Source organism: Pseudopipra pipra, chromosome 3 (genome assembly GCF_036250125.1).
Source record: "Pseudopipra pipra isolate bDixPip1 chromosome 3, bDixPip1.hap1, whole genome shotgun sequence".
Lineage (NCBI taxonomy): Eukaryota > Metazoa > Chordata > Aves > Passeriformes > Pipridae > Pseudopipra > Pseudopipra pipra.
Genome location: NC_087551.1, coordinates 30751628 through 30773955, shown reverse-complemented (window position 1 = coordinate 30773955; position 22328 = coordinate 30751628). Strand labels below are relative to the sequence as shown.

At 34.7% G+C, this 22328-nt stretch overlaps 2 protein-coding genes across 3 annotated transcripts in view; one reads left to right on the top strand and one right to left on the bottom strand.

Annotated features, from left to right (window-relative positions):
- KCNK5 (potassium two pore domain channel subfamily K member 5) overlaps positions 1–22328 on the bottom strand; it is a 575865-nt gene that overhangs the window by 341726 nt on the left and 211811 nt on the right. The window lies entirely within an intron of this gene.
- DNAH8 (dynein axonemal heavy chain 8) overlaps positions 1–22328 on the top strand; it is a 128351-nt gene that overhangs the window by 103458 nt on the left and 2565 nt on the right. For both annotated transcript variants that reach the window (XM_064648475.1, XM_064648474.1), the window contains exons 80-91: positions 1166–1287; positions 3370–3488; positions 4764–4966; positions 5896–5969; positions 8162–8314; positions 10764–10919; positions 12956–13072; positions 14196–14297; positions 14665–14825; positions 19336–19492; positions 20013–20165; positions 20259–20448. In XM_064648475.1, the coding sequence (XP_064504545.1) occupies positions 1166–1287; positions 3370–3488; positions 4764–4966; positions 5896–5969; positions 8162–8314; positions 10764–10919; positions 12956–13072; positions 14196–14297; positions 14665–14825; positions 19336–19492; positions 20013–20165; positions 20259–20448 (1707 nt within the window). The remainder of the gene's footprint in view (positions 1–1165; positions 1288–3369; positions 3489–4763; positions 4967–5895; positions 5970–8161; positions 8315–10763; positions 10920–12955; positions 13073–14195; positions 14298–14664; positions 14826–19335; positions 19493–20012; positions 20166–20258; positions 20449–22328) is intronic.

Below are 22328 nucleotides of genomic sequence, written 5' to 3'. Positions count from 1 at the left end.
AAAAAGAACTACAAATATATTTATGTATGTATATTTTGAAAGTATTGAAATAATTATAGCTCATATATATATAGAATATGTATATTCCTCCACATGCTTACATATTTGTAAGTGCTTAAAAATAATAGCACTTATTCCAAGGTGGGTTTTTAGTCTGTTTGTTACAAGTTGGTGAAATCTGTTATACCAGTTATTAAAATGAATAATTGATCTTAGTTCTGGGGGGCACTGTAACACCATCCTCTAGTTTTTCCAAGAAGTAACCTTAACTAATCTGTGGAGGACAGGGAAAGAGACACCTACAAGAAGAAAAAAATTATGATACAAAATTAATCATGATAAAAAGTTAAAAGTTTGTCTGTTTAAAATTGGATTGCAGTCTTAATCCTAGAGGCATTCCTTTCTATTTCCTCTTCTTTGGCATATCAGAGGATGTAAAACATCCTCTACTGTCCTACTGGCTGTTCAGCTATTTAAAATAATTCGTACTGGTCTAGGATCAATTGATTCCATTACTCCAGACTTTTTCTTTTCTTGTTGTGCGTGGGTTTTTTTTTCCAGTGATCTCAGGAGAATACTTTGCTAATATCTATGATATTCTTTAGATATTATAGCTATGTATTTCATTAGAAAAGAGGTAGAAGTTTGCGGTTGAGAAGATAAGATTTTCACTTCAATTTCTTTTCTTTTTTAGGAATAATGAGATTAAAAAATAGGCTAAGGGAAGGTCTTCAGAGGAATATTTTTATCTTTCAAATAAATACAAAATTATCTCTAGCATATTTTCAGCACAAATGAAAAGGAACAGAGATTATTAAAATTTCCAATACTTGAAATACAATCAGTATCATAGTATAAACTTACAAGAACAAACTGTAGAGAACTTGTGATCTAAGATGAGAGGCTGAGAGAATGGGAGTTGTTCAGCTTGCCGAAGAAAAGCCTTAGAGGAGATCAAATAGTAGCCTTCTAACAACTATGAGAGGTCTATTAAGAAGACTGAATTATCCTTTGATATGAAATAAATGTTAATTACACAAGAGTACAATTAGTGTTCCAGAAAAAAAACTACTTAGGTCAGAAAACATAATTTAAAAAGAAATATCAAATATATCTTGACTCCTGGAATATCAGGTGTACTTCATCAGAATATTTTTATCCACAGGAGGTGCTGCTTTGGATCTACAGGCTTGCCCACCCAAACCATCCCGCTGGATTCTTGACATGATATGGCTAAACCTAGTGGAATTGAACAAACTTCCACAGTTTGAAGAAATTATGGATCAGGTGATATTTGCTAGTTATTGTTTTAATGTTAATAACCAGTTTCATCATCATAACTGTACTTCCAATTTTTTACATTTGGAATGCACCAGAGATGTAGTTAAAAACAAGGCCAGAGAGGATGCAGAGTAATGGCACAGGGATCAGCAATTAGGTAGCATGAGTGGGGGTATGTTTATTTGCTCTGCATTTGTTATCTGCTTTACTGTATTTTGTATTATAGTAATTGAGGTAGAAAGAGGAGAGAAGGAACAGGAGCAAATAACTAGCAAAAAAAGGAAGGCAGTGAAAGAGAAATAAGTAGAAAGGATAAAAAAGATAGAGGTATCAAAATGGCTCATAAAATTTATCTGAGTGTCATATTCTAAGTTGCAATGTCTTCTGTCTTAAGTCTGGTATATTTTTCCAAGTAAATTGTTTGCTGCTTGTTTTTAAATACTCATTTCCATTCCAAGGTTAACATGTCATTCAGATACGATGAGCTAGTTTTAAACGTATTATTTATTTTACTGAGACATACATGAACTTATATGCACATAAGCTTATGACATGTTCAGTTTGGTACATTTATCTTCTTATCAGTGTAGTTAAAACACTTCCTAAGCATTTCTTGTTCTGTAACTCCTAAGCACTCCTTGTTAATCAGGCTGATAGCCAGGACAGTAAGTTCTTGCTGTTACAGCATTGGTCAGCCAAGTCCATTTTGTGATAGCATTTCTTGCCCTGAAGAGTAGCAGAGATTTTAGCTAAATGGTTATCTGGAAATGATCCTGGCTGTTTCCTAGCTCTGTATCAAGGCAAGATCTAGATGCATACCAGCCCAATTCCTCCAGTTTTTGGTTTCTGGGGGTATCAAACTAGGATATTGAGTTAGGAGAAAGTTGGAGGAACTTTAGTTCGGTTGTTCACTCTGGGTTGTTAGGACACCAGAACCCTTTCTAGAAAGGTCCTTTCACCAGGACTTTCCTAGAATTGTTGCAAACAAAATTTTAGACTCCAAAATATTTAGGTGACCATGTTACCCCCAAAGGCCTCTGTTTTAAAGTAATTTTTTACCACTATCTTACATTTTTCATATAGTTGCAAGTTGAAAAGTTACACTTAGGTGATTTTAGTAATAGATAGGGATGGAATATGGGAGGAAGCCAACTAGGATATCAATAAAAATGCAAATATGGAAATAATATTTTTAATAATTATTTGCATCCAGTAGATATGCTGTTCTATTTGACTTATCATATTAAATACAACTGTATCATTATTCATTTAGATAGAAAGTTAAAGTAAGAAAAAAGAGCCTGAGAATGGTATGCCCAGGTCTCAAAAGCTTGCCTGTGCTTTTCTTTTTTTCTTGGTATTTTAATTTTTTTTCATCTTTAAAAAATAAGTCCTCCATTTGCAGATGCCTGACTTAATTTAATATACACATCTTCTTTTTTAAACATTTATCAGTGCATTCCTTGTTCTCTTTCCAGTGATCTGAGAACACTGTAGTAGCTGACCCTTCTCAGTCACTTCATTATATGCTCAATTGCATTTTCACTATGTTCTGTCTGCCGGTATCCACTGGTAGGTCATGGATTCTAAGAGGTGCCTAAAATTGTGATCATATTTGTGGTCAAATTTATTCTTTGTCAAGTCTTTATCTTTATTAACAGATACTAGAATCTGTTAATTTTAATTTGTGATTCTTGGCTGGCTGGACTGTACTGGGACAGATTTTACTGGTCCTCCTCATACTTTGTGACCAAAAGGAATGAATTAATCACAGTATGTTCCTCTTGTAGTATAGAACCTTCTGCTAATTATTGATTTTTCTCAAGTAGCTGCATGTGTTTGAGAAAGAAATCCATGGATAACTGATTGGCTTTACAGCCTCCATCTTAATACTAATTGTAATATTTTAGTTAATACTATTTGTAATATTTTAATAGCAATTCATGTGGCATATGTCTTAAATGCTATAGACAATGTTACTTGTAATATATCCTAATATAATAACAACCTCTCATTAATAATACATTTACAAGGGGATTTTACTGCAGCTGAAATATATTCACATGTCTGTTAATGTAATAAATTTAGGTAGCAAAAAACGATAAGGCATGGAAAAACTGGTTTGATAAAGATGCTCCCGAGGAAGAAATCATACCTGATGGATACAGTGATTCACTTGATACCTTTCGGAAGCTTTTACTCATCAGGTGAGTGTCTTCAGAAATTTTGGGAAATTACTCAGTTGCATTATGTGTCTCAATCTATTGGTGTGCTATTACCATAACAGTGTAATTTTAATTATCTCTGGTTGACATTAAATATTATTTAATTCGCTCACATGAAATATGATTTTATTCACTTCAGAGCTATCCTCTGCCAACTAGAGTTATTTATAGAAAATATTTTTTATAGCTTTGCTTTTATGTCATGATAAATGGAAACTGGGAACCACATTGAAGCCTCCTGTGAGAAGCACATGGAAAAGTTGAATCATTCAAATAGTTTTCAATTTAATTTCTTTTAAAATTAACTATTTTAAATAGCTTTAAACAAGTAATTTAAAAAAAAAAAGAAAGAAAGAAAGATTGTGAAAATGGTATTCCAAAGCCCCATATGAAAAGTGTGCTATAAATTACTTCTTTTACATTGTGTAAGATCTCTGTGGCAGAGTTTGGGATAAAATGGATTTCCACAAAGCAGCATTCAGCTGCCTTATGCATGAGATCATATCTTCCTACACTCATTGTATACTTTCCAAGTGCTGCAACAAATAAATCAGAAACACTACAAAAACCCCAGCAACATTATTTACTATACCATGATTTGTTTTTGGAGGAGATTCAACCTGTGCAGTAAAAAAGGCTAGAATCTGATGGAAATACCATATTGTTGTATGCTCCACACCCTAAAGGGGGAGGCAAGCACCTAAGTCTTAAGTATTTAAATAATAAGTTTATAAACTGAAGTTTTTTGAAGTCATATATTTTATCCAAAAGTAGTTGTTTGTTTGTTTTTTTCCATAGGAAAAATGCTCATCCCCAACACAAATGCAATGCAGTGCAAAAGATTTGAGTCTGTATCCTAAAAGACTAACAGACCTAATGAATCATTCTGCAGAATTTTACTAAAGGGCAAAAACAATCTCTTACATTTCCCTACTTGTGTTCTCAGATACAAAAATTCTGTTTAAAATGGAGACTGTCCCAACCTTATAAAGGTACCTAGAACAGAAAATTCCAATGCAAAATTGTAAGCAGCTGAAAAGTCACAAGTAGAGGGAAGACTACCAGCTCTGTCTATTACAATATCTGTAAAGACAAACCTACAAACATATATATGAATGTGTGTATGTATATATACATATACATATATATGTATACTATAAAAAAAAAACCCTTTAGTTGATAAGAATAGAATTTATAATTTAAGTCTGGTCTTTGCAATAGAAAGAGGCAGTGAATTTTTATCTTTGTAATTTCTAGGTCTTGGTGTCCAGATCGAACACTTTCCCAAGCCAGGAAATATATTGCAAGTTCCTTGGCTGAGAAATATACAGAGCCAGTTATTTTGAATTTAAGAAAAACTTGGGAGGAAAGTGACCCACGAACACCTCTCATCTGTTTTTTGTCTATGGGATCTGACCCAACTATGCAGATTGATTCCTTGTCTAGGAAGCTTAATTTGGGTATGAAAATAATTATTCATTGTCATATATTAAGATACAGAAGGGTAATGTAAGTAATTTCAGTAATATTTTTTTCTGAGAGGTATTTCTTAAACTCTTTTGTACTCGTTTTGTTCCTGAACTATCATCTTAGAGATAAATAATATTTCAAATAAAAGACGATATGCTGAGCATCATTCCGTGTGAAGCTGGACAGTAATGTTTTCAGTTCTATTTTTTTTATAAATTGTTATCATTCTTCCCAGTGATGATAACTTTTTAAATCCCTATCTGTCCAACAGCTCATTTTTTAAAAAATTTTGTTAGGGTGACAATAGTATTTTCTTGTTTCAACTCTAAACTGCAGGTAATGTAAAAATCAGCAATCTGCTTACAAGATTACTTTGAAAAAAAAAAAAATACCCACAAGATCTGCATTTGTATATTCTGGACTTTATGTTTATACTATATGGAAGTTTTAAAAAGTTGTGCGTACAAACTGAGTTGGAAGTAGACAGATATATTCTTTATATTCGTCACATTAGTATGTTCACAAATGCAATTTTACAACTATGCATTGTGTTCATTTATGTGGCTTCATTATGTACATGTTGAGAAAAATCTATGTTCATATTTCAAATGCTCTAGCATCATTAAAATTTGGCAAAAATTCACATCGACAATAGTAATATTAGTCACAGTTTTTCACTGCTGTAAATATTGTGGATGTATATTTCAATGTTATTTTACAAAATTTCAGTATTTAGAAAATTTATACATTATAACCTAATATGATGATGAAGGGATTCTACTTTTGTATGTATATATTTTTGCATAAAATGTATTTAATTGTGATGTATTTGTACCACTGTTTTTTGGACTGAATTGGAATTCTTACTTTTTCTCAATAATGTAAGTTCATTAATTTTATATTGTCAAATATGTTGTAGAATGTAGGACCATCTCTATGGGTCAAGGACAAGAAGTTCACGCACGCAAAATCATAGAGGTGTCAAAAGAACAGGTGGGGAAAAAACTCTTTAGCATGCAATCTCTTTAATATTTTCACCTTACTGTCAGGCATATCTCAGGGTGAACACGTCTTTTTAAATGCCAGAGTTGAAAAACATTCCCCTGGGGGATGTGTATGTGACAGTGAAGTCCAAGTCAATACTTCTGGCACCAGTGCTACTGAGCAGCATTTCAAAAGCAGTGCATTCCTTACTTATCACTATACTGTTATCCAAGGGTAAAATGACATTGAGTCCTAGTCCTATCCTGCACATCCCACTTTTTTACTGGAATATTTTTTTCATTTTTTCCCCTCTCCTGTAAGAAATACCTAGATATTGCATAGCTTCTACTAGATAAAATGATGAGTGCACACAAAGTTTAAAGTTGTAGATACAGAAGGATATGCCTCCTCCTAATAATGCTTCATATATTCCTCACACCTGTGCTAGTGAGAGCACCTCTTCCTCACCACCATCTGGTGTCCATTATTTGTTTTTTTAATTGTCAATCCTTTGGCTTTTAGTCTCAAGGATGTCTAAGAGTTTCCAATCAATATATAAGAATTTTTCTCTTATATTTGATATTGTATTTTGTTATGGCAGATGATATGCTCAAACAGTAAAAACACAAAAAACCTAAGTAGCAGCTAGAGAAAGATGGTAATTGAAACCTCAAATACAATGTAAAAGTTACAGCCTACAGGTGGGACCTTCTGGTCAGCTGGACACTTCAAAGAATTGTGTACAGTGTTGCAAATGAAGACATACAGCCATAGTTGCCTGAAAACTCTAAATATGGCCTGTATTTTGGAGGCCTAGAGTATCTCCACTAATAGAGAGCAGAACATGAGTATTGGAATATAGATATACACCACTTTGCAAAAAGAGAAAAAAGAAATCTCTGTAGCAAATGGCATTTTTTATTATGTGTAAATGCACTCATGCATCTCAAATTGCTTTGTTTGTATGTCTAGAATGGTCATTTTCAACATCCAGTTCATTGCAGTGGTGAAAACTGGGTCACCCCTTCCTTTCTTTTGCCCTTAATTAAAAACACAAGAATACTCTAAACAGCATTCCAGTAGAGCTACCAGTAACAATTTCTGAACTACATGCCTAAGTGCTGCAAAGATTTTATGGAGGGAGGTGTTATGTGAACATCAGATTTGAAATTACAAAACAGAATAGTGAATATGAAGACAAATATCTGTCTGGGTGTTTTTGTATCTTTAGCCAAGAGTATATAATATGACTAAAACTGCTGTGCTGTGTTACAGGTTTTTTTCAAATTTTTCAAATTTTCAAAAACTAGGTCTGATTCATTCGTAAATGTAAGAAATTGATTAAAGAGCTCAAAAAAGCGGATCCCCATAAAAGAAAAAAAAACCCTCCTTTTTTTTTTTATATCCATCAATTCACCATATATATTTCAATTATATTTTGTCACCAAAAGTTACTGATTTCTTTTTAAATGAGCTAAAACAAAATTGCTGAAATGAAATTACAAACTGTAATGAAATCCACACGTCACTGTTTAGAACAGATTAAATCATGTCCCATTTTAATATCGGGCTTCTGATTCATCAGGCTTCAAAAGTGATGCTATAAAAGCTGATTGAATTTAAATTCATGAGCAGAAGTTCAGAGAGATAATAATCAAACAAGAGCTTTCATGGAATTTGAGAGCTGAAGAAGATCAAAATAAGCTGAGGTTGAATTTCATGCAAAGGCTTTTATTGCAGATAAAATAATTACAGTTAAAAACTTTCAGAGTCTTATTACCACCTTTCTACACTTACTTTAGATTATGTTATTAACAAATCAGTTTTAAAAAAATATATATTCCAAAAATTTCAGCTGTTACTTTTCCACTCACATTCTTTTGGATCTGATGAAGGATTGCTTATCACTGGTGTTTTGCTGGGAGCGTACAGGAACTACTTCTTTTTGCCACTAGATAGCACTGATACTTTACTTAGAATATTGAGTCTGGTGGAAATAACTTTAGCACTAACTTTTCCTATTTGATTTAGCTGTGCCAATATCCCAGCATATCAAATGATAATACATATTCAGGAACAGAACAAAAGTAAAAAAAAAATTACATGGAAAACCAAATTGATTTTTCTATAGACCGTTGGGTTTAGTGTTATGAATAACTTGTTCTAAATTGTATATGGTAATAGTTGATATTATTATTTAGGGAGGCTGGGTGCTACTCCAGAATTGTCATCTGGGACTGGATTTCATGGATGAACTACTGGAGACACTTCTTACTGCAGAGATCCAGAATGAAACATTTCGAGTTTGGATAACTACTGAACAACATCCTAAATTCCCAATTACGCTGCTACAGGTTTGTTCAAATATTTAATTCAGATACTTCATGCCATCAATATTATTCAAATTAATCCTGTAAATGGCAGTTAAATAAATGGAGGGGGAAAACCCAAAACCCAAGAAAAAATGGACTTGTCTTGCAATGCGAATTTCACTTTAAACAGGAAGGTTACACAGAAACACTTGAACAAAAACTGTTTGGCTTTACTTGTATCCCTTTTTGCCCAACCAGATGCCTTGTGAGCAGATTAATGCCCACAACTGCTCTTAGTCTCTTACAGAGAGAGATTCCAGATTCCCTTATCTGAAATAAAGAGTAAATGGGACAGAACACACATGGATAGTACATCTCAGAGAACATCATATACCAGGAAGTAACCTATTTTTCTTTGGATGAACTATAAATAGCTGTTCTGTAGATCTCAAGGATATATTTTTCATCAGTACCAGGAAAATTGCCTAAACTGTTACGAAGTACATTTAAGTCACTGATGGTGGTTCCCAGCACTCTCACAGTGGGTGATAATGCTACCTAATATCTACTGTAATAGCTGTATGTTGACACTTCTGTGTTCCCTTTCCTCTTAAAAGCAGTGGAAGTCTCCTTAGTGTTTCTCATTATCTCTGAATAAAAATAGATACCACACATGATATCTAGGATGAGAAGGGAAAAAGTGTTCCTTTCTTGAATGAATCTAGAGACAACCTCCAGTAATCAGTGTCTTGTCACCATGGACTGTGTACAGAAAGGTAGCCATATGGACCTCTTATATTCTCTCAACAGCAAATTAACTCATCCTGCATCTTCAAGGGTTTTATGAACAATGAGGTATATAAACATATGGTTTGCTAAAAGTGAGACTAGAGAACGGAGGGGGTTGCCAGATGAATCTTCACTGTATTTATCTCAAATGTTTCAAAAGTGATTTCCCAGTTTATAGTGTCACATTACCTGTTAAAATGTTAACATATTCAGGGGTTCCAGAAAACGTATAACTGGCAAACCAAAGCTCCTTCTCAGAAGAAGGGAGAGAATAATTTGCTTTGATTTTTTTTAATATAGTGTGTTCATCAAAAACTGAACAGGATATCCTTTGAAATGTGGAAACACTGATTTTTGAGTGTTCCCATTCAGTCCAACAGTCACATGAACACAACACATAATACATATGTGCAGATAGGTCCTTGCCCCTGGGCTGCCTGACGTTTACTACCTTTTCTGTCCATGCTACCATGTTACCCAAGCCAGACAGACAAGTACATACTTTGTTGGAGCAAAAAAATTCTTAGTTTTTATTTGGTTCCTCCAGCATTTGTTAGTGTCTCAAGGAATAGAGATTCTGGTAAGGCCAGTCTGTGTCTGAACCAATAGATTGAAGTGTGTCCCATGAACATTATCCAGCACTGGAATGCCATAGCACAGAGGGGTAAGTAGTTAGAACATTCTCTGACATGAAAACCTGTGCTTACTAGCACTCTTCCAAATAATTTCCAGGTACAGTTTGATGATTAAAATTTTGTAGCCACTATTCCCATTAGGCAGTTTGAATGAAACTAAGGGGCTGTTGCAGTCTAGTATCACAAATGTGGATTCAATGCCTGCTGACCAGAGTCCTTGGGAATATTCTCTGGTAAATCTAATTTACTGCTGTAGACATAGCCACAGAGTCCAGAGTAGCCGCTGGAACACAAAGATCTGATCTGAGAAAAGGTGAGGTTTCTTAGTACTTACCGTGAAGTTCTGGGATCAGAAATACATGGTTTTTGTCATATATGCTGGATAGTTCTCTTCCATCATTCAGTCATTGAATTAGGGATAGAGAACCTTTTCCTTCTGAAAAACATGGGGACTGCTTCCAGGTCATTGATGAAAATTCTCGGATCCATGGACAAGTGTCAGTGATGGTTCTGACCAACATAAGTTAAAGGTCTATGTTCAAAACCTTTTGTGGCCTAATCTGGTATGACTGGAGAAGAGAAGGCTCTGGGAAGACCTTATTGTGGCCTTCCAATACTCAACGGGGCCTTTAAAGAAGATGAGAACAGATATTTTAGCAGGGCCTGTTGCAATAGGACAAGGGGTTCTGGTTTTAAACTGAAGAAAGTTTGATTTAAATTAGATATCAGAAAGAAGTTATTTACAATGGGGGCAGTAATGCAGGTTACCCAGAAAGGAAACATTCAAGGTCAGGTTGGACAGGGCTCTAACTGACCTGATCTAGTTGAAGATGTCACTGCAGGGGGTTCAGATCAGATGGCCCCCCCTTAAAAGGACCTTTCCAACTCAAACTGTTCTATGATTCTATGTACTCATTTTATGCAGTTTATAGCTACATATCTACTTTATCTCTGCAATGCTTCAGCTATTTACGTTTTATTTATAACTAATAGTTTTGACATTTTCATGCATTGCTACTTGTGTTTCAGTAAACAAACCCAAATCCTTTATCTTTTTCACATGACAGATTGCTATAAAGTTCACAAATGAACCTCCCCAAGGTATGCGTGCTGGATTGAAAAGAACATTTTCTGGAATTAGTCAGGATCTGTTAAATGCAAGCAACCTGCCTATGTGGAAACCTTTGCTTTACACTGTAGCTTTCCTGCATTCTACTGTTCAGGTATTTCTTAAAAAGTTTGCAAATAGTGTTATAGTATATGGAGTCACTTAATAGAGTTTTCTGAAAAAACAAATTCTGATATTTCTTGTAGTATCATGCTGCAGGGCTGAAGCTTTAATTTCTATAATCTATATTTCAAGGTTCCTTATTCTCTTTTTATTTTTTATTTTTAAATTTTAAACAATTTGCATACTACGAGCATTTAGAATTTGATTTTTTTCATCTAACTTTGTCTGACCAAAGTTAGTCATTTGGCGTAAGGGAAAAATTTCTCTTTCTGTAGTCAATAGAAATAGATAAGCCCTCTGAAACAGAAAATTAGCTGATCTGTCGCAGCTGTCTTTCCCTAAGAGTGAATATTTTTCTAGAGGTGTATCACTCTTTCTGTCCACTGATTTTAAAGGCAATCCAGATGCCTAGCTTAGAGTAGCTGTCTGCTTTCTAGATGGCTAAGTTTAAATAAAATTCTATCACTCTGCATCTAGTTTTTATCTTATCTGTGTCAACGTGTTTTCTACATTAATTCCAATGTGAGAACAATATCTATACTTTGTATTTTAAAGATATATACATTTTGAGTTCATAATACATACCAAAAATTTGAGCTCCTTGAATGCACCTTCTTTTCATCAAGGATCTCAAAATAGTTATAAACCACTATTTGAGCCTTGGGCTCCATTGAGCAGCTCGTATTTTCAGTATAGGGAGATGGTGAGAGAAGGACAATTTGTTGATGTTCCCTATTAAGATACGGTATTCTGCATTATTTTCCTCCTTCTACCTTTTAAACAGTGAAAAATTTGTTCTGTGTACTGCCTCAGGATTATACTGTTCTTTTGGAACTAGAAGATCTAGGCTTCTTCAACCCATCAGTATTTTTAGAACTATGACATCTATTCATCTGTTAACAAATTTTATTTATGAATTGCCAATCAATATGCAAAATATACATTGTTCTGCCTTTAAACTGACCAATTCTTAGTATCCTTTGGTGACAAGATCATTATGATAAATGTAGCTTAAGAAGTAATTCATAAAATTTGACAGAAAATCATTTTACATTTCTGCAGGGTATTATTGTTAATTCTGTCTCATCTGCTTATAAGCAATATTTGATTTTGAAAAATAAAAGAGCTTTTTTTTTCCAATTCTAGATCTTTTTAAATATTGTAGCTAGGGTACTTAAATGTTACTTCAGATGTCAAAGACTGTCAGTCATTGGTGACCTGGTAATATAAACTCTGATAATTACTTTATCACTTAGTTAATTTTAAAATGTCATTTACGCATTTAATAAATGTCAGCACTATTCAGCAATTTAGTTCTTAATTTCTTGGATTAATTTGTTCTACCTTCTGAAAAAAAATCATTGAGCAATTTAACTGAGGTGACTGTAACAAAGTTGTGAGAAATCTAATAGTGTTGAATGTTTAAAATGTTTGGGCTACAGAACATATTCTCTTACTTTTTTATAGTCAACTATTTTTCTGTTACTACAACTGTTATAATTTTATTTTCAAAGAGATATGAAATAATAAATTTAAGTAATGTAATGGTGGCAGCCTTATAATAAAGTGGTGGAATTTTGAAACCCTACACTGAAACAATGAGACATAAGAAGCAACCTAGAAGCCTTTGGATGACTGAACAAAAATACAGGAGCTTGAAAATGTGAACCTATCATTAGTAGACAGTATATGTAAAAAGAAGTTGAAAACTGTAAAATTCAAATTAATTACTTAATATAAAAAGCTCATCATCCAAATAGACGCCAGACATTGCAAACCTATGACTGATACATTGATTAGTAAAGCTAGCAATAAATTATTTTGTTGCTTTTTCTATAATTATTTATCCCTTATGGTGTAACTTAATATTAACTGTATTATTGACATGTATGAAAACCTTTTCCTATGCTCCCTTTCTTCACCAGTTCAAATCTTTACTCTGCTGTTACTATTATTATCGAACTTCAATAAGGAAAAAAAATTATTAGTTGTTTCATAAATATACTTGGTTTTAATTTTATTCCTAAGGAGCGACGCAAGTTTGGGCCTTTGGGTTGGAATATTCCCTACGAATTTAACTCAGCAGACTTTACAGCCAGTGTTCAGTTTATACAAAATCACCTAAAAAAATGTGACATCAGGAAGGTATGTACTAAAATTTGCATACAGTATATTTAATTGCTTTGTATGGCATCAGCAATTGTTTTTTCCTCATGTTACTATTTGTCATAGTTTAGTCATTGCTATCCTTTCAGTGCAACTTCTAATGATCAAAGTTTCAAGTTCTTTGCAGGACAATCAAGCTTAAATATTTTGTGTGCTGTAATCCATGTAAAATTATGTAGCTTTTAAGAACTTAAGAATTTGATATTGTTTTTTCTTACTCCTATATCTAAAATTACCAAGTCTATACATTATCTGTTTTGGAAAGGGCTACCATTTGGTTTTCTACTTAGCAAGGAATAGCCATTCCTTGCAAAGCAGCACTTGTCTAATAGAGAAAGATGAGAAATAGGGAGAAGGGGTGGGGTGGGGTACGGTGAGGTGGGGAGAAATGGGAGAGGCAGTAGCAGCTGAGAGTGATTTCAGGTCACACAAGAAATAATGAAATAAATTACATATATTTTAGATATGTAATGACATATTACTTCTAGACAGTAAGCCCTATGAGGAGAGGCTGAAGGAGCTGGGGTTGTTCAGCCTGGAAAAGAGGAGGCTCAGGGGGGACCTCATCACTCTCTACAACTACCTAAAGGAGGTTGTAGCCAGGTGGGGTTGGCCACTTCTCCCAGGGAACTAGAGACAGGATGAGAGGACATAGCCCCAAACTGCATCAGGAGAGGTTCAGGTTGGACACCAGGAGGAATGTCTTCATAGAAGGGGTAGTTAGGCATTGGAATGGGCTGCCCAGGGAGGTGGTGGAGTCACCATCCCTGAAGGTGTTAAAGAAATGGCTGGACATGGCACTTAATGCTGTGGTCTAGTTGACAAGTTGGTGTTTGGTCAAAGCTTGGACTAGATGAACTTAGAGGTCTTTTCCAACCTAAATGATTCTGCGATTATATATTTATATTAGCAGGATCAAGCCCAACTCTTCTATTATATTACAGAGTTGAGTTCAAAAAATACATTGGAAAATATTATTTTCATATGATCTTTTCAGGTTGCATTTCAGAGCCTTATGAGCTTCAGATGATATTGAAAGTACTGGACACCTTCTTCTTACATATTATAACTACAGTCTTTCATTTACTTTACTTTCATCCAGGGGATATCATGGAACACAGTACGCTACATGATTGGAGAAGTACAATATGGAGGCCGAGTCACAGATGACTATGATAAGCGTCTTCTTAATTGCTTTGCAAGGGTAGGAGACCTTGGAAATAGTTATTTGCCATTTTTATTAGCAGTTGCAATACGAAATCAAAATACCGTCTTTCTGCTGAATATGCATTTTACCAGTTTATAGGACTGTTCAAAGTAAAATGAATTTTTCAAAACATCATTCTTTGGCAGTGAGGTTCCTCCTTAGTGAGGAGCAGAAACTTAAAAAGACTTAGTGGGAATTCAAACTTAGCAGACAGAATTCTTAATGTTTTACTTCTGTATTCAAGTAAAATTAGATGTAGTTGCTGAAATAAGAACTCTAATTGTCCAAGAACAAAAATGAAATTAAAAAAACCCTCAAGTAGCGAAGTAACTGTTGGGTTTTTTCTCCCCTGGATTTTTCACAGGTATGGTTTAATGAAAATATGTTTGAGAGTGATTTCTGTTTTTACACTGGATATAAAATTCCAGTGTGCAAAACCCTGGAACAGTACTTTGAATACATCCAGTTACTCCCTGCCATGGACAGCCCAGAGGTCTTTGGTCTCCATCCTAATGCTGATATTACGTAAGTATGTCTCAACATATTGAAAAAAGAGAACCTTTCTTTTAGTGTTTGGAAACAAGTCCCTATCAAATGTTCAAGTAAAGTATATTTTTCATAGGAAACAGGATTCATGTGAATTTCACTATTGAAGTGGAACGCTTTCTGTGTATCACGTGGTTATGAATGCAGTATCTTCAGCTACATTTTTCAAGTTGTTTTGAAGCAGTTGGAATTTTTGCTACTTAGTCTTCATGGTTTTACAATTTTTTTTAAATTGAAATAATTATAATGAACATATGATACAAAGTTCTATACGGTTCAATTAGAGAAAGTTTCTAATATTTGCCTTCTGTTCCAAAGTAGTATATTATTTTTCTGTGCGCACTTGATAAATGGTTCTTTGGATTGTCATTTGCTTTACAAACACGTCTTTGGATGCAACTACAAATTGTTGTTGCTGTCAGTCCTGCCATTTCCATTATTTAAAGAGGACTTTTCAACTGCACCAACTACTAACTCCATTTAAACTTTGACTTGATTCACTTTCATTCCAAATAATCTGTGTAACAGCTTAACTTTTATTTCCTTTTAATATTACATGCCCTGTGAAAGGATATGAGCATCATCATATTTTTTTCACTGAAGTTCACGATAACTGTGCCACAAATTATTGCATTTTCATTATGTTCACATTCACTGTTTCTTAACATAGCTTTTTTTGTACTTTAAACAAAACAAATGTTATTCAAATGCAGAGCTGCTGTGAAAACCTAATATAACATTTTGGGACAAAACAATAATTTCCCACAATTTTTCAGCCTCAAAGTTGAGAGGCTGATGCCATATCAAGAGCCTAGTATTCTAAGCATGCTGTGAGAACAGTACACAGTTTTATTGTCAGCTCTGCCTAGTACATACCATTGTTAATATATACTTGTGAAGAAAAGAATCTAAGAGTAGATTCTGTTTCAAGTCATTCTCTGATACTTGCAAGACCTCCCTTGCAGAATTGATTAAAGAAGAGCCAAGATTTAACAGAGAACTAAACAAAGTCTTGAAGAGACCCCTGCTTTAGATCCAAAATTAGGCTTGTAGGAGAGCTAATTTATAGGAGAAAACTTGAGGCTAACAATGTTGGGGGAGTTTTTGTGAATAGAAACAGCAGTTTGATTTCTCTTTACTACTGAGTTTTTCTTTCTTTCATTTGGTACCTCAGCGCATTCCTGCTACTTTAGTTCTTTTATTTATTTTTTTTTAATTTTCCTTTATAGGTATTTTTTTAGAATTTGGAGAAAATGTTTCATGCTTTTTTTCCATGTTTAATCACATGTTTAATCTGTTATAGGCAACTATGCACAGATACTGTGTCTGAATTTCATTTTTGATACAAACCAAATGGATTAGCATCCCATACAATATAAAAAGTTCAAATTCTCCTTAAAATATCCTATCAAGTCATCTCATTGTATGCAAAAGGCTAACTGCTAGAACTGGAACCCTGAGAGAGCCAGGACTTCTCCAAGTTTCTGTTACTGAGGACAAGACGTTATCTCTCACCAATTTACTGTGACAGTTTTACAGTTCAGCCAAAAGCTCAATCTGTTGGTTCTAACTGTAAAGCTTCACTGAATTTCAATGCTTTCACTTAGGATTAACACCTGAAGTCAGAGAATGATTTTAACTTGCTATGTGAACCATAGGCTCTGCAAAAACAACACCATGAACAGGTATCCGAGTGGGAAAGGAATATTCTGACAATCTTCTGTGAAAACCCTGTCCCAGTTGGTTCTCTACTGAAGCCTTAAATGTAACTGAATTTTTGTAAAGATACTGCAAGCTGCTATTAACCAACTGAAGATGGAGAAGAATCTCCTATTGTCCCTTGGTGAATGCAAGGTTTTGAACACCCTGCTGCAATAGATATTGCTGTTTTCTACACAAAGCTGAGGCAATGTTCCTGTCACACTGCAATTTTCTCAATTTTAACTTCCAGTACAGAAAATTCCTGATGGCACTGACTCCAGCTATCTAACTGTGCTAGGTTTTCACATCCAAACTCTTAGAAAAATATTCTTAATAATGCTTTTTGGAGTACATCAAAATTCATAGAAAATGAATTCTTTTTTTTCTTCTTATGACACAATTTGCTTTACAATACTATTTCAGGGAAAAACAATATAAACAGGTATTGAGTGCTTCATCTTACATACCTACTTTTAGACAACACTGACACTATAAATGAGATTAACTTAATGTTGCTGTAGCTTCATTCATGGTTACCCAAGACTTCCTTTACTGTAACAGAGAAAAATAAATCCTTGTAAAGTGCAATTTCTCTGGTCACAAAGCAGACATCTAAAATACATGAGCTGAATTGGGCTATCTAGACAAAATCTGTTTTGTAGGCATCTACACTTGGATGTCTACATGTGATGAGGGTCACCCCATGATGTATAACTGATTTTCTTCTCAGGAATATGGTACTTCCTCTACAAACCTATGAGATTTTTTTTTCATGATTGTTTGCATCTATATTTCAACATTTTATTTGCAATCTAAATGAAAGTTTCTAACGGTTTTCCAAAGCCCAGAAAAATTTTGTTTCAGAGTGGTTTTTATGTTCAATGTGTCCCAGTGGTATGTGAATGAATTTTCTTCTTTTTATTTTAATCTCACTTTCAAGCTGGAACATTATTTTTAATTATGTTCACATTGAGATACTTCTTTTTGTCTTTTCTATTTTTATTTACAAAAAAATTCTTCTTCAAACTGTAATTTTTATTTTTACAACATTCACATAATTTCTCCTCTTCAGAAGATTCTTACCTTCTGTCATTCAAGAAAGAAATATTGCTAACCTTTGATTCTGTTACTTTAATGTTATTTTTCAAAATCTGTTCTCTCCTTTTCCCCAAAGTTTTTCTTTTTAAAATTGTTTCTATTTTTGTTTAGACTCAGGGAAAGACTATTTTTATAATTCTGTGATATATTATAATTCAATTGATATAATAATTGGGGAACCTATTCCTTCTACATAAAATAGTCCAATAGCAGTATTGGAAGAACAGTACTCACAGTGTGAAGAGGAAGGTGCACATCTCTCTTATCACTACTTGTTAAATAAGCAAGACACAGACAAAGGTTACAGCCACCAGTATGTCATCCAAATTAGCGATGAAGTCACGAGTCCAAGAGAAATTTTATTTTATCTTTGCTGCTCATATGTGGTCTTGAATAAATCTTTCATTCATTAAATGGGGCCATAAATTGAAAAAAAGATTGAGAGTTTTGAGTCTAAAGTCAAGGGTTGTTAAAAATCGTTAAAGCCCTACCATTCCTACATTTAGAAGCAGAAATTATATTCTCTGAGAAGCAAACTCCCAGTAGTATTTCTTCTGCATTTCTGATTTATAGTTTTTATAATTGCATTCACAAAAAAATTTAGTTTAACTACTGTGGTATGTAGCTTCTTTAGTTTTGTGATACTATCTCCAAAGCTTAGATGCTTTAGAAGTTCACATGTTCTATCCTTGGTTTCATGTCTTATGTAATTAGGTATGACAAAGTAATAGAAGGAATGGGTGTTGTATGAAAGTTGAAAAGTAAAACTGACATGCAAAACCATGCTTTGAATCAGTGTAAATTTATGTCCTACGCCAGACTCAGGATGTATGTTCCTTGTGTACCTGATTTCATAAGGTAAAAGTAGGTATTGCTAGTACTCCAGTATCTGTTTTCTTTCTTATTGCCTCTCATAGGTCTACACCACTGGATAGCACTGTAACAAAAATACTCCTATAATTCTGCTTGTATTGAAGGATTGACGTGATCTACTATTTTTTATCATCCAATGCTACACAAATTTAGTTCACTTTTTTTGTACTGAATCAGAACATAAATTTACATTAGCACTGCCCAAGCTTCATTATGGAACACAATGTTTCAACCTGCAGTGCTGTAAATCTAGCAACTCTTATCATTAATCTGGAAATACTTCAAAGAAGAATGAATTTACTAATTAATAAAGGGGCAGCATGCAGAGTTATACCTCCACCTTTTCCTTCTTCTGTATTTCACTTTTAAGAAGTAGCTGAGGGAAATATTGTTTCTTTTTATGAAATTTTTGTCGCTTCTTCCCAACAAATAGCTATTTAGAAGTTCTTATCAGAAACATGTCATTTTCTTCCCTTCCCTCAGAATCTCTAGAACTGTTGTGATAGGTTTTTCTGCCACCTCACAATCTTAGTTTGCAGATCTCCTTCTTATCCCTCAATTAGAAAAACATCAACTGTATAACAGGGTGTGTAGAGGGAAGCTCATACCATTTACAGCCATGGAAAATCAAACATTGTTCATGATTAGTGTGTTAAACTTGTTGCAGAATGCCAAGGAAAACAATTTTGTGCAAGTTTTGATTTGACTTTATGACACTCTATGTTTTTTCTCAACTTGCAGGTTGTGTGTTCTACAAAGTTATGACTAACTATTAAAAAATCCTATGTAATTTATAACATATTTCTTATCCTCTCAGATACCAAAGAAATACATCAGCTGATGTTTTAGATACTATTACCAACATTCAGCCTAAAGAAAGTGGTGCAGGATCTGGAGAAACTCGTGAATCAGTTGTTTATCGTTTAGCTGAAGACATGCTAGAGAAACTTCCTCCAGATTACATACCTCATGAGGCAAGCTAATTTTAGTTTTGTCTTACTCTTCTCTCTGTTGAGTTTTCACATAAGACATTCCAAAAAAGAAACACTGAACTGTAACGAAAGGTCATATAGCTAGTAGCAGATTCAAGTAAGGAACCAACAATATTATTTCTGTCAGTATGAATTGGTATGAGGCTTTGCTATTTAAAATCAAGGCATCTAACAATTGGTCATGCAGATATGTCATGGATACTATGCTTGGACTTCCAAATCTACTTGTGAAAACATAGGAAAAAATCAGTCTTTGCTTTTTGTGCAGCAGTCCCCTGGGCCTTCTGGGTGAAGTCGTATTCTAGCAAAATCATGTGTAATTGGGTAGTATCGGACAAAAAATAAAAACTGCAACAGTTTTAAGGGGATAAATTTTAATTGAATGATATACAGATCTAATATTTATTTTTCTGAACACACTGGAAGTTAGGATGTTGTATACGACAACAGCATTTCAACAATTTAGACTTAACTAAATTCCTTCTGTGCTTTTATATTTTAGGTCAAAGCTCGTTTAGTTAAAATGGGGCACCTTAACTCTATGAATATTTTTCTACGTCAAGAAATTGACCGCATGCAGAAAGTGATCACCATCGTCCGCAACAGTCTGAATGATCTGAAATTAGCCATAGAGGGAACTATTGTTATGAGTGAGGCAAGTAAAGCATATTTACTACATATGGAATATTGTGTTTTAAACTATTACCTTGATTGCTTTACTTTGGATATTACTATTTCATTGCTTTAGAATTTAAGAGACGCACTTGACAACATGTATGATGCTCGAATTCCTCAAGTATGGAAAAGAGTATCTTGGGATTCTTCCACACTTGGCTTCTGGTTTACTGAACTTTTGGAAAGAAATGCTCAATTGTCTACTTGGATATTTCACGGAAGACCAAATGTGTTTTGGATAACTGGATTCTTTAATCCACAAGGTAAGGGTACTGAAAGGACTTGAATAGTAATGTATGTAATAATAATTTAATGATTATACTACATATTTCATTTAATATTACATGTAGAAAAGATATTTTCATTGCTGCCAGAATATGTAATAGAAGCCAAAAGACAAATGTGTTCAGAAAAGAGATTAGATAAAGTCTCGGGAAACAGGTCCAATGGTAGCCATAAACATGATTGCCCAAACTTGACCTTTGAGTTGTGAGGTCCCTAAACTCCAGATTGCCAGAATCTGGAAGAACATAGAAGGGAAAGGATTTATGTGTCATTTTGCCTGATGTAATATTATTTCACTAAGCATCTGCCTTTGCCTAGTGTCAGAGACAGAATGCTTGTACAAGTGGTCTCCAAGTGGAGAGCAGTGACAGTGACATTCCTCTGGGGTTGGAACTGGGACTGGTGCTAACATCTTTGTCAGCAACATGGACATGAGATTGAGTGCACCCTCAGCAAGTTTGCTGACAACACCAAGCCCTGTGATGCAGTTGACATGCTGGAGGGAAGGGATGCCAGTCAGAGGGACCTGGACAGGCTGGAGAGGTGGGCCTGTGTGAACACTGTGAGGTTAACAAGGCCAAGTGCAATGTTGGGGCAAGCACAAGCACAAGTACAGGCTGGGTGGAGAAGATATTGAGACCAACCCTGAGGAAATGGACTTGGGAGTATTAGTTGATGAGTTCAGCATGACTTGGCAACGTGCACTTGCAGCCCAGAAGGCCAACCATGTCCTGGGCTGCATCAAAATAAACATGGCCAGCAGATCAAGGGAGGTGATTCTGTTCCTCTACTCCACTCTTGTGATGTCCCACCTAGAGTGCTGCATCCAGCTGTAGGGGCTCAAACATAGAAAGGATGTGGACCTGTTGGAGCAAGTCCAGAGGAGGGCCACAAAGATGATCGGAGGGCTGGAGGCTAAGAGAGTTGGGGCCGTTCAGCCTGGAGGAGAAGGCTCTGGGGGCAACCTTTATAGCACCTTCCAGTACCTAAACGGGGCTACAAGAGAGATGGAAAGGGACTTTTCACAACTACATTTAGTGATAGGACAAGGGGGAACTGATTTAAACTGAAAAATGGTAAGTTTAGAATAGATATGACAAAATTCTTTACTGTGATGGGGTGAGACACTGAAACAGGTTGCCCAGAGAAGCGTGGATGCCCCACTCCTGGCAGTATTCAAGGCCAGGTTGGATGGGACCTGGTCTAGAGGAATTCTGGATTTTGTTTGTTTGGGTTTTTTGGTTGTTTGTGTTTTGTTTGTTTGTGGTTTTGTTTTTTGGGGGTTTTTTTTGGGTTTTATCTGTTTGTTTGGGGGTTTTTTGGTGGCTCTGCCCTTGGCAGAGGAGTTGGGACTTGATGATCTTTAAGGTGCCTTTCAACCCAAACCATGCTATGTGATTCTATGGTATTTTAATCAGACCCACAAATGCAGATTTTATATTACAAGAAGGAAAACGTAGTTAATAAATAAAATAATTTATCTTGTCGACATTATATCATGATATACAGCTTCTAAAGAAAGTATACTTAATGATAAGGAGTTGGACTTGATGATCCTTGTGGGTCCCTTCCAACTCAGAATATTCAGTGACTCTTTGATTCTGTGATAATTTTCCAGCTTTTAAAGAAAATATTATTTGTGGTTCAAACTGTTTAACTTATTCCAAACTGTAAGTTGCAAGAGCTTTAATCTAGAACAAGATGTTACAGTAGAAACAGAATGACTTTTTACAGTACAGTAAGAGCACAGGAACAACAAACAACCTCATCAGGGACATGGTTGAATCCCCATTGCTGAAAGTTCTCAAGATGTAATTGGACAGAATGCTAGATAATCTTATCTAGTCTCCCTTTCCCG